At 41.7% G+C, this 12,802-nt stretch overlaps 1 protein-coding gene across 1 annotated transcript in view; it reads right to left on the bottom strand.

Moving 5' to 3' along the window:
- Positions 1-12,802, bottom strand: part of LOC126481913 (retinol-binding protein pinta-like) — an 81,737-nt gene that overhangs the window by 55,973 nt on the left and 12,962 nt on the right. Inside the window, exon 2 of the mRNA XM_050105872.1 lies at positions 9,351-9,510. Within this exon, the coding sequence (XP_049961829.1) occupies positions 9,351-9,510 (160 nt within the window). The remainder of the gene's footprint in view (positions 1-9,350; positions 9,511-12,802) is intronic.

Below are 12,802 nucleotides of genomic sequence, written 5' to 3'. Positions count from 1 at the left end.
GTTTGGTACCAATCTGAGTGCTTGACATTTGGAGGTTTGGGTGTAAGTGGACTCGAACGTGAGCAAGCAGCTGGTGCTTGCATGATGGGCGCTTCAATAACAAAGGTAGCAGACATGCTTGGCTCTTCAAAAGACGCCATATCGAATATTTGTACCACATACTGTGAAAGTGGAAAACTATCATTCGGTAGGTCAGAATGGGGACGAAAGTGTGTATTGAGTGATCGTGACAGAAGGTCATTGAAGAGAATTGTGACAAAGAAGTAAAAGTATAACAGTTGCAAAAGTCAGTGCAGAACCGAATGTCGCACTCGCAATCACTGTCAGTATGAAAACAACACAGTGAGTGTTGTATAAGCAGGAAGTCGAAGGGCGGGATGTAATTCCAAAGCTATTTATCAGTGACACAAATGGTCGTAACACGAAAGCATGATGCTAAAAACTTGGACCCTTGAGCAATGTAAGAAAGTCATTTGGTCGGACGAGTCTTGTTTCATACTGTTTCCAAGTTCCACCCGAAGTTGGGTCCCAAGAGTGAAACATGAAAAAGGGAGGAAGGGAGGGGTGGTCGGTGATGATTTGGGCAGCCATGTGTTCCATAGTCGCTTTAGTCCTGAGGGTTGTGTGATCATTTTAGTCGATCAGGTCGATCCCATGTTTGTTCCCCAGTGGCGGTGCTGTGTTCCAAGACGACAGGGTCCGTATTCACACAACTCGCATTGCCCACGGAACCCTGGTTTTGTGAGCATGAGAATGAGGTGCAGCCCACTGTTGTTGAGCCAATGCGGTCTGCTTTGGAGAGAAAGATACGTGAGCACTAACCACCTCTATCACTGTTACCTGGGCTTTTCACTATATGGCAAGAAGAATGGTATAAGACTCCTTTAAAAATCATATGGGACCTGTTATTCATCAATTTTGAGACGAACGGAAGCTGTTTTGAATGCCAACAGGTTTTGCAAAACATATTAAGCATAGTGGCATGTAGCGCTTTTTGTGTTTCTGTATTTTTGCCCAACCCCTGTACAACAATGCCTGCTTGTAGTGGTCAATTCTGGGAGCTTTATATCCAGTAAATTAGAATGAATATCATATGTCTAGCTATATGTCTTCTATGACGCAATATAGGTAATAGGTTCGTGTTATCGTATAGCAGACAACCTGAAATTTAATACTGAAGGTTTTCAGAGTGGTTTCCTTCTCCAGCATCCATTGTTTGGCACATTGAAATGAATTCCGGGACGATTTTTCGGAGATCATCACTTTTGGTGGCATGAGTTTCTCTGGGAGTTGCATGACAGAGATCTAGTAGTGATGAATGTACATCTTTGAACACTCTATCCTTTAGATAGCTCCATAAGAAATAATCATATGGTTGAGATTGGGATGATAGGGATCATTCCGTACTGTTTCCAGTGAACTCTAAGACATCCAGGGCGACGATCCAATCTCTGAACGTTATCTGAAGGAAATTGGTTCAAATGGTTCAAATGGCTCTGAGCACTATGGGACTTAACTTCTGAGGTCATCAGCCCCCCAGAACTTAGAACTACTTAAACCTAACTAATCTAAGGACATCACACACGTACATGCCTGAGGCAGGATTCGAGCCTGCGACCGTAGTGGTCGCACGGTTCCAGACTGTAGCGCCTAAAACCACTCGGCCACTCCGGCCAGCAAGGAAATTGGACTGCTGCATGCACAGTGGAGCTGTTGCTCTGCTATATATCACAAAGCATCATGAGACACACATAAATCTATTAAAGTTGAGATACATACAATATCTGTTGCATGAAAAAGTTTTCAAGGGTAGCATTTAGTGGGACTACTGGTCATCACCAATTATTTGCTGTAATTCAGTGTTGTTTGTGGTACGAGGGTTGCCCAGAAAGTAATGCAGCACATTGTTTTTTTCAGCCGAAAGCAATGCTACGAATGTGAAACGTTATGTATGTATTATCTAAAGTCTCCTGAGTGGACATACCAAGTTTCCATAGCTTCCAACAGATAACGTAGCTGCAGAACTGTTTCAAAATGGCATCTGTAGGTGATGTACGTTGTAAGGTGGCAGAATAAATGGTCAGATTCACACCTTACATGAGACCTTTACAAATCGCAATGAGAAGGTGAAGAAGACACTTAACGTAAATTAGCAGTTATGACAAAATTTGCCTATCTATATGTAACGCAAAATGGGATGACAGTCAATCAATGGTAATTAAGACACCATTACTATTCAATGTAAGTCTTTGAGTGGAAGGTAGTACAGGGGAAGCGAGTTGAGTCACTTTTAGTTTTCAAAAACCAACTCCACAATGGCGCAGCAAAGCTGCGCTGTGGGAGTTTCGCTGGAAACAACTTAAAGGGGTGGTAAGAAGAAGGACAGCGACCCCGGGACAGGTGATTCAAGCTGGAGGGCCACCTGTAGCAGGGCATCTCCACAAGGGCAGAGAAGAAGCTTTACAAAACTGTGTTTCGGAATTCCAACAGGATATGAAACAAGAGTTACGCATTTCCGTCCAGCGAGTGTGACACATAGAAAGGTCAATGTTCTTTAGGCGTCTAGAATGGGCACAAAACGTCCGATTGGCGGAAACGCACTATGAAGGAGAAAAATACTGAAGTTTCAACACAGTTTAATAGAAGAGACGTCGCGATTGGTAGAGTGCGTTTCTACAAAATATGAGGAACGCTCCTATTCGTCGAAAAAAGCCATGATGAAGGAACCCAAGGGGAGGGATGCAGTTCTGCCAGGAGTAGGACAAGAGAGAAATTTTTGAGGAGTATTCTCTGAACTGGTGTCAAGTGCAGAACGGAGCGCTTAATGCTCTGTACAACACAGAGAAGAAATTTGTATGGACATTGCGTTCACAGCGGCTGCACTCCAGCTAAAAATTTAGCTGTAGCAACGTTTAGCTCCAACTGTGGAGAAACGAACTAGACAAATTAGTTAATTTTTCTTGCAAGAATTGAAAGGGCACTATAATATGCATGGTGCTCCAACCATGAGCGTGTATATCGCCACATAATATGACTAGGGCTGAGTACATGTTTCCTCACATACCGAGAAATGTAGAAAAAGTTTCTACCGGAAAGTTCAGCAAAGGCCAGATGAGTTTTGTAGGAATTTCAGTGGCTGAGAGCGGCCTTGCAGACAGCAGCACGTCGCACCTTAAGGTAAATATCGCGTGCAGAGGCATAAACTTTGTTGGTTCACCAGCTTGTGTCCACTGTAAACTCGAGCGGCCTTGGGTAATCTTGCGCTCAAATTTGTCACTTGACTAACCATCCACTGTAGACTTGATTGTCCGTAGACCTGATTGTCATCCTAAATAGTACCGAACTTTGAACCGGAATCGGACGATTTTCTTAGTACTGTCCTTTCATAGGAGCAATTTTGTAAAGAAAAGTCCAATTAAACGTTCATATTATTGTGCTTAGGATTAATGTAAAAATACTTCCCATTAAACTTTCATAATATTGTTCTTAGGACTAATGTGCTTTCAGAGAGTTAATATTTAACATTGTTGTGTATAAAATTATATCACTTTTTTATGTTGGCAAGATGCGTTATCCATTGCGCTGTCTTTGTTTTGGCGAGTTGAAAACCGTGTGAAAAGCTGTAATTTGGTGAGAAATATTGCGACATTAAACTTGTCATTTCACCTCACTCAGTTGTTCTCAATTCAAGAATAAACAGAAACAAAACCCCACCCATACAACGTTACAAGCAACGTGCTGTCATTTAATTTCTCGCTGCAGAGAAAGAAACTGTGGGGAATACTCACAAACGTTTGCGCAAAGTCTATGGAGCGTTTGCTGTCGACAGAAGCACAGTTGTTCGCTGAGCTTGGAGGGTGAGATCATCAGAAGGCGGTTCGGCGGAGCTTCATGATTTGCAGTGGTCGGGGAGACCATCCACGGCCGTCACACCTGACTTGTTGCAGCGAGGTGATGTCATTTGCGAGAACAGAAGCTTTACGACTAAGCAACTGGCGCTGCATCTGTCAATCAGCAAAGGAAGTACGGATGCAATTATCCGCACTCTCGGATATTCCAAAATGTGTGAAATATGGGTCCCACGGTGTCTAACGGTGGATCACATAGTGCATAGAAGAAACATTTGTCTTGAATTATGCAAAGTTTTGAAGCAGAGAGGGAGGCCTTTTTGTCCCGGATTGTGACAGGTAAAGAAACCTGGGTTCACCATTTTGAGTCCGAAACAAAACGACAGTCGACGGAATGGCGCCATTCCCACTCCCCACGGAAGAAAAAATTCAAAACAACTGCTTCCGCCGGTAAGGTCATGGTCCCCCTGTTCTGGGACTGTGAAGGTGAGATTCTCATTAATGTGGTGCCAAGAGGCGGTAACATTAATTCAGAAGAATGTGTCGACACCTTAACAAAACTCAAGACGCACTTCCGGCGACTACGGCGCCACAGCAACTCAGGAGATGTTTTGCTGCAATGCGATAACACTCGGCCCCACATATGTCTGAGGACTGCTGGACACATCGCAAAACAGGGTTGGACAGTGTTACTCGATCATGACCTAGCCCACTTGGACTTCCACTCGCTTGAGCCGTTAAAGGATTCCATTCGTGGAAAACATTTTGAGAACGATGAGGAAGTGATTCACACAGTGAAGCCCTGGCTCCACCACCAGCAGAAGGATTGGTGCCGACAGGGCATGCACGCCCTTGTGTCGCGCTGGAGGAAGGCCATAGAACGGGATGGAGATTACGTGGAAAAATAGGGTGTGTAGATTAAACACAATTCTTTCGTGTGTGTGATTCTCATTATGATCAGTAAAGAATTGTTGAAGAACAAAAATGCAATGCATTACTTTCTGGGCAACCCTCGTATTTTCCATGCAAAGAAGAATTAGATACACGTTTGGTTGACTGCGCACAATTTACGCGTGGCAACAGAGCCACGCTTAGCATCAAGAATTATACCAAGTTTAGCAACAAACTGAAGCCGTCATTTGTAAATTATGCTGATGCGGAGTGAGTGTTGGAATCAGTTGCTATTTGCAGTTATAGTAGTGACTGGTTAATATTCCGATCTAGAACAACTTCATGAACCGTTCAGCACAGCCTACTATATGCATTGTGGCGATTGTATGAAGTGTTCACAAAACAACTGTACCCAGTTGCTGAGAGTGTGAACGAGTTGTTACTGGAAAATAAAAAGATGGAAATATGTCCTGCAGGAAAATTAGTTTTTCGCTCTGCAGAGGTCTGCCATATTTGCAGGCAACCGTTTGAGGACGGCGATGTTAAACACAGGAACATCGCCATTTCATCAGTGCTCGTCGAGATTCAGCACATGCCAGTAGTTGCAATGTGAACTGCAGGCCTCATATACAGTCTCCATCGTATTCCACAATCTAATCAATTACGAGGGTCATTTATTCATGCTAACATAAGTGAACAAAATGTGGCGATAAAAAGTTCCGTTGAATCCAAGTCTCGTTTCTCTGCTACCGCCTTATATGGCAAAAGTAAATCGTTTGCCAAAAGTACTGAAGTATTTCTCTAAGAGTGGTACTACAACGTAAAGATGCAATTTATCAACTAAATTTTTTTTTTTTAATGTGCTCAGTCGTAAAGTGTGCAGCATACCTGAAATCAGATGAACTCAAGATTGTTGTTGTTTGTTGTTGTCTTCAGTCCTGAGACTTGTTTGATGCAGCTCTCCGTGCTACTCTATCCTGTGCAAACCTCTTCATCTCCCAGTACCTACTGAAGCCTACATCCTTCTGAATCTGCTTAGTGTATTCATCTCTTGGTCTCCCTCTACGATTTTTACCCTCCACGTTCCCCTCCAATGCTAAATTGGTCATCCCTTGATGCCTCAGAACGTGTCCTACCAACCGATCCCTTCTTCTAGTCAAGTTGTGCCACAAACTCCTCTTCTCCCCAATCCTATTCAATACTTCCTCATTAGTTATGTGATCTACCCATCTAATCTTCAGCATTCTTCTGTAGCACCACATTTCGAAAGCTTCTATTCTCTTCTTGTCCAAACTATTTATCGTCCATGTTTCACTTCCATACATGGCTACACTTCATACAAATACTTTCAGAAATGACTTCCTGACACTTAAATGTATACTCGATGTTAACAAATTTCTCTTCTTCAGAAACGCTTTCCTTCCCATTGCCAGTCTACATTTTATATCCTCTCTACTTCGACCATCATCAGTTTTTTTCTCCCCAAATAGCAAAACTCCTTTACTACTTTAAGTGTCTCATTTCCTGATCTAATTCCCTCAGCATCACCCGACTTAGTTCGACTACGTTCCATTATCCTCGTTTTGCTTTTGTTGATGTTCATATCCTCCTTTCAAGACGCTGTCCATTCCGTTCAACTGCTCTTCCAAGTCCTTTACTGTCTCTGACAGAATTATAATGTCATCGGCGAACCTCAAAGTTTTTATTTCTTCTCCATGGATTTCAATACGTACTCCGAATTTTTCTTTTGTTTCCTTTACTGCTTGCTCAATATACAGATTGAATAGCATCGGGGAGAGGCTATAACCCTTTCTCACTTCTATCCCAACCACTGCTTCCCTTTCATGCCCCTCGACTCTTATAACTGCCATCTGGTTTCTGTACAAACTGTAAATAGCCTTTCGCTCCCTGAATTTTACCCCTGCCACCTTTAGAATTTGAAAAAGAGTATTCCAGTCAACATTGTGAAAAGCTTTCACTAAGTCTACAAATGCTAGAAACGTAGGTTTGCCTTTCCTTAATCTATTTTCCAAGATAAGCCGTAAGGTCAGTATTGCCTCACGTGTTCCAATATTTCTACGGAATCCAAACTGATCTTCCCCGGGGTCGGCTTCTACTAGTTTTTCCATTCGTCTGTAAAGAAATCGCATTAGTATTTTGCAGCTGTGACTTATTAAACTAATAGTTCGGTAATTTTTACATCTGTCAACACGTGTTTTCTTTGGAATTTGAATAATTATATTCTTCTTGAAATCTGAGGGTATTTTGCCTGTCTCATACATCTTGCTCACCAGATGGTAGAGTTTTGTCATGACTGGCTCTCCCAAGGCCGTCAGTAGTTCTAATGGAATGTTGTCTACTCCCGGGGCCTTGTTTCGACTCAGGTCTTTCAGTGCTCTGTCAAACCCTTCACGCAGTATCGTATCTCCCATTACATCTTCATCTACCTCCTCTTTCACTTCCATAATATTGTCTTCAAGTACATCGCCCTTGTATAGACCCTCTATATACTCCTTCCACCTTTCTGCCTTCCCTTCTTTGCTTAGAACTGGTTTTCCGTCTGAGCTCTTGATATTCATTCAAGTGGTTCTCTTCTCTCCAAAGGTCCCTTTAATTTTCCTGTAGGCAGTACCTATCTTACCCCTAGTGAGATAAGCCTCTACATCCTTACATTTGTCCTCTAGCCATCCCTGCTTAGCCGTTTTGCACGTCCTGTCGATCTCATTTTTGAGACGTTTGTATTCCTTTTTGCCTGCTTCATTTATTGCATTTTTATATTTTCTCCTTTCATCAATTAAATTCAATATCTCTTCTGTTACCCAAGGATTTCTATTAGCCTTCGTCTTTTTACCTACTTTATCGTCTGCTGCCTTCACTACTTCATCCCTCAGAGCTACACATTCTTCTTCTTCTGTATTTCTTTCCCCCATTCCTGTCTATTGTTCCCTCATGCTCTCCCTGAAACTCCGTACAACCTCTGGTTTAGTCAGTTTATCCAGGTCCCATCTCCTTAAATTCCCAACTTTTTGCAGTTTCTTCAGTTTTAATCTACAGTTCATAACCAGTAGATTGTGGTCAGAGTCCACATATGCCCCTGGAAATATCTTACAATTTAAAACCTGGTTCGTAAATCTCAGTCTTACCGTTATATAATCTATCTGATACCTTCTAGTATCTCCAGGATTCTTCCATGTATACAACCTTCTTTTATGATTCTTGAACCAAGTGTTAGCTATGATTAAGTTATGCACTGTGCAGAATTCTACCAGACGGCTTCCTCTTTCATTTCTTACCCCAATTCATGTTCACCTATCATGTTTCCCTCTCTCCCTTTTCCTACTCTCGAATTCCAGTTACCCATGACTATTAAATTTTCGTCTCCCTTCACTACCTTAATAATTTCTTTTATCTCATCACACATTTCATCAATTTCTTCATCATCTGCAGAGCTAGTTGGCATATAAGCTTGTACTACTGCAGTAGGCGTGGGCTTCGTGTCTATCTTGGCCACAATAATGCGTTCACTATGCTGTTTGTAGCAACTTACCCGCACTCCTATTTTTATATTCATTATTAAACCTACTCCTGTATTACCCCTATTTGATTTTGTATTTAAACCCTGTATTCAGCTACCCAAAATTTTTGTTCCTCCTGCCACCGAACTTCACTAATTTCCACTATATCTAACTTTATCCTATCCACGTCCCTTTTCAAATTTTCTAATCTACCTGCCCGATTAAGGGATCTGACATCCATGTTCCGATCCGTAGAATGCCACTTTTCTTTCTCCTGATAACGACGTCCTCTTGAGTAGTCTCTGCCCGGAGATCCGAATGGGGGACTATTTTACCCAAGAGGACGCCATCATCATTTAACCATACAGTAAAGCTGCATGCCCTCGGGAAAAATTACGGCTCTAGTTTCCCCTTGCTTTCAGCCGTTCGCAGTACCAGCACAGCAAGACCGTTTTGGTTAGTGTTACTAGGCCAGATCAGTCAATCATCCAGACTGTTGCCCCTGCAACTACTGAAAAGTCTGCTGCCCCTCTTCAGGAACCACACGTTTGTTTGGTCTCTCAATAGATACCCCTCCGTTGTGGTTGCACCTACGGTACGGCAATCAGTATCGCTGAGGCACGCAAGTCTCCCCACCAACGGCAAGGTCCATGCTTCAGTTTAGTAGCTATTAAAATACTACGCTGAGACAGAGTGGCGAGCTGAGGGGGAAGGGGATAGGGAGGGAAAGGAGTGGAGGGGATAGAAAGGACCACTGAGCTAGTTCTGCCATCTCGCTTTTTTTTTCTTTTAATTTTCTGCCACTGCCACCATCTTGCATTTTTTATTTTCCCTCCAGTGCCATCTTCCAGTTTCCATTTTCTTTCACCGCCGTCTTGGCTTGTAGCTGATCCTTGAACTGTGTTTTCGAACATAGCTAGATATAATAATTGTATCTACCAATAATGCGTCATTGTGAATCAGGATTGCAGTGTTATGTAATAGAGATTTAAATAACTAATTATAGGTGAGGGAAATCTTTCAAATGTCAGATCACCTTTCATCACACTGTTTTTTACCCGTTTAAATTAAGAACAGTGGTAAAGAATTTTCTTACAGTTGTTTGTGGAGCTGTGTTATTTCTGGTGAGGTAGGATCCCTATTCATCATAATATCCGGGAATTTCTTCTTGAGAGTGTAGTAGGCGTCCAACGTCTTCTTCGTCTTCTCAATGCTGCACTTGCAGCTAACGTACAAGCGCTCCAGACGACCGTCAGCTGATGGAAGAAGCAAAGCATGAGGGCAGAAGGGAAAAATATGTTAGTCTGTTATTATTCAGAAATCCATGATATTTAAAAGGAGAGTTGATGTCCTACATCTGTTGTGATTAAAAGCAAACTACTGCGGTCACATTACAATCCTTCCAAGACGGTACAAACACATGCAGCTATGAGCTACGAAGACATGATGGAAGGATCTCGTGCTGCCACAGAGCGACTGCATAATTGAAATAATAAAGTTAACACTTCCCTTTAGATATACGAGGGAGTGCTAAAAACTAATGCATCGTAAGTTTTTATGTTAAAACATCCCAACGAGATACCAGTTTGCTGATACCTGTAGAATGTTTATTGCGGGGGCACAACCACACCCCTGCTTTCACCGCTTCATCACTACCAAAGTGAAGTCGTCGAAGGTGTTATTTAAGTCTTGGAAACAGATGAAAATCGGAGGGGGCCAAGTTGGACTGTAAGGAAGATGATCGATTACAGTGAACCAAAGGTATCAGATTGTTGCAGACGTTGAGCGCTCGTGTGTGGTCTGGCATTGTTGTGCTGAGGGAGAAGGTGCTACTAGTGAGGGCGAACGCGTGCTTTCAGAAAGTCGACTATAGCATGCTGTTGCCCACACACCGATATAGTTACGTTACACACCGCCATGTTGCACTCTACAATTCGGAGTTAATAACGTTGGTTTTATTTAAAAAATTTAAGGGTCTACACATAAAAAATTCAGAGGCATTACTTTTCAGCATGTCCTCGTAGTTGGCTGTTCCTTTTATCACATGTTGCGCAGAATGTTTCAAGTGTGCAGTGTCCAAAAATGTCTACAAAATATAACTTCGATATCTCTTAAGTGGACTTAAAACGTTTTCCATCCGTCGTTTACACGATTTGGATGCAAAAGATATGGAATATATCATTTTGCTGGCTGCGTACACATTGTTTGTGTGTACGGTTATATACTACTCATTTACAGATCATAAGACAGCGGAGTGCTTTAAACTTATGAAAATGAGTGTATAAATCTGTGACACTGCTCGTGATATTTCTGCAAAACTAACAATATAGTAACTATTTTTTCTTCTAGATTATATTTCTTATTGCTTTTTAGCGTCGTGTTTACAGATCTGTGTAAATACAGTTTCACTGCATTTCAAGGAGTAGGTTTATAGCCCGTTCCGTCTTCACAAAAGCCACCTTTCCCTTGGTCTTCATGTATCTCTTTTTTTCCTACAGGTTTATAGTCCACTGTGTCGTACTATTTTTCTGGCCCCATTCTTTCAATTACGCTTCTTTCATTTTCCTATCCCGTTTTCTCATCTTTCATTATATATAATTCTTATCTTATTTCAGAATTCTTTATTTGATCTCTCAGAGTACATCTCAAAAATTTCATTTGCACTGACTTTGGTCTTTCTTAGTTATTGTCCAAGTCTCACTTACGTATGTGAGAACAGGAGTTGCCATTACTTTGTAGGATTTTGTCCTTTAGCTAAATTTCCACATATAGTGCCACATGTCATTTGACACGTATTTAACTTATTGCAGAAGTCATTTATTTAATATAGATATTGTTTGTTTTAACTTGAGACAACTAAATATCTCGAAAACGGCGCATCGTACGAAGAAAATATTCTACGTGAAAGCTCATTATTAGCAAAGGGAACGTCCGTTCGTGTTACAACTGGCTCTTCCTAACCATACCTCCAGGTCGGCGTGTTCAGCTTCGTATTTTCAGATGGGAACCCCCCTCCTCTCCTTTTATTGGTTATCCATATTCTACGCCAAAAGGTACGTACGGCTTACTCAAACCATTGCTTTCCATTCGTGGTAGATGGCACTGTAATCGACAAAAATAAAGTGATCCTGTTTTTTCTATTAACATAAGATGCATTTGATTCTACATTCCATTTTACGACGTAAATGTAAACAGTTGTGATCTAAAGGTTTATACTGATGGTGCTGCACAAATAATACGGCTAGACATTGAATTTCTGGCAAATAAGCTCCTTGTATGGTAACGTGGCTGTCCTCTAGGGCCAGCGTCTCTGACTACTAATCAAACTGTCCTGGGTACCAGGTTCTAATCATACCACAGATTACATTTGGAATAAAAATCATCAGCAATGGCGGACAAAGACTTCCGGAAAAGAAGTCACCCTCCTCCTACCAACAGCCATGTCAAAGAAGGCGGAGGAGCGGACAAAGGTTCAGAGCACTCTCTTGCCCTTAGGGTGGGGAAATGCTTATAAAACGCGGTAGATTCAGGTATGACCACTGCCATGAGACTGCAGAAGGCAATGGAGATCACTGCATTAAAGACAAATAATGTATATCCACATGAAATATGGCCTGTAATTGAAAAAAGTGTCATGATGATCTCTCCATTGGCTAAAGATTACAGATTAGTCGCCATTCGGATCTCTGGGTGGCAACTGCTAAGGATGAGGCGACATTGAGTAAAAGATTGATCAGTGAACGGAAGGCTATCGTTCTATGATTCGGGCGTGGAATATTACAAGTTTGAATGTGGTAGGGAAGCTAGAAAATGTGAAAAGGGAAATATAAAGGCTCAATCTAGATAGTAGGAATCAGCAAATTGAAATGAAAAGTAGACAAGGATTTCTGGTCAGATGAGTATAGAGTAATATCAACAGCAGCAGCAAAAATGGTATAACGGGAGTAAAATTCATTGCAAATAAATAGGTAGAGCAAAGAGAACAGATCAGTGATAGGGTTGCTCTTATCAGAATCGATAGCAAACCAACACCGACACCAACAGTTCAGGTATACATGCCGACATCGCAAGCTGAAGACATAGAGAAAGTATATTAGGATACTGAAAGGCTAATACTGTACATAATGGGAGATGAAAATCTAATAGTCATGGGATTGTGACAAGGAATGAGAGAGCGAAAAGAGTAATTGAGTTCTGTAGTAAATGTCAGCTAGTAATAGCGAATACTCTGTTCAAGAACCAAAAGAGGAGCCGTTATCCTTGGAAAAGACCGAGTGATACGGGAAGATTTCAACTAGATTACATCACGGTCAGAAAAAGATTCCGAAATCAGATACTGGATTGTAAGACGTACCCAGAAGCGGGTACAGACTCAGATCGCAATACAATAGTGACGAAGAGTAGGCTGCAGTTCAAGAGATTAGTAAAGAAGAATCAATATGCAAAAAAGTGGGATGCGGAAGTACTAAGGGATGACGAGACACGCTTGATGTTATCTAAGGCTATAGCAACAGTAATAAGTAGGCTCAATTGAAGAGGAATTGAAAT

This window comes from Schistocerca serialis, chromosome 5 (genome assembly GCF_023864345.2).
Source record: "Schistocerca serialis cubense isolate TAMUIC-IGC-003099 chromosome 5, iqSchSeri2.2, whole genome shotgun sequence".
Lineage (NCBI taxonomy): Eukaryota > Metazoa > Arthropoda > Insecta > Orthoptera > Acrididae > Schistocerca > Schistocerca serialis.
The sequence above is the reverse complement of the archived record's forward strand: the minus strand, read 5'-3'. Positions and strand labels throughout refer to the sequence as shown.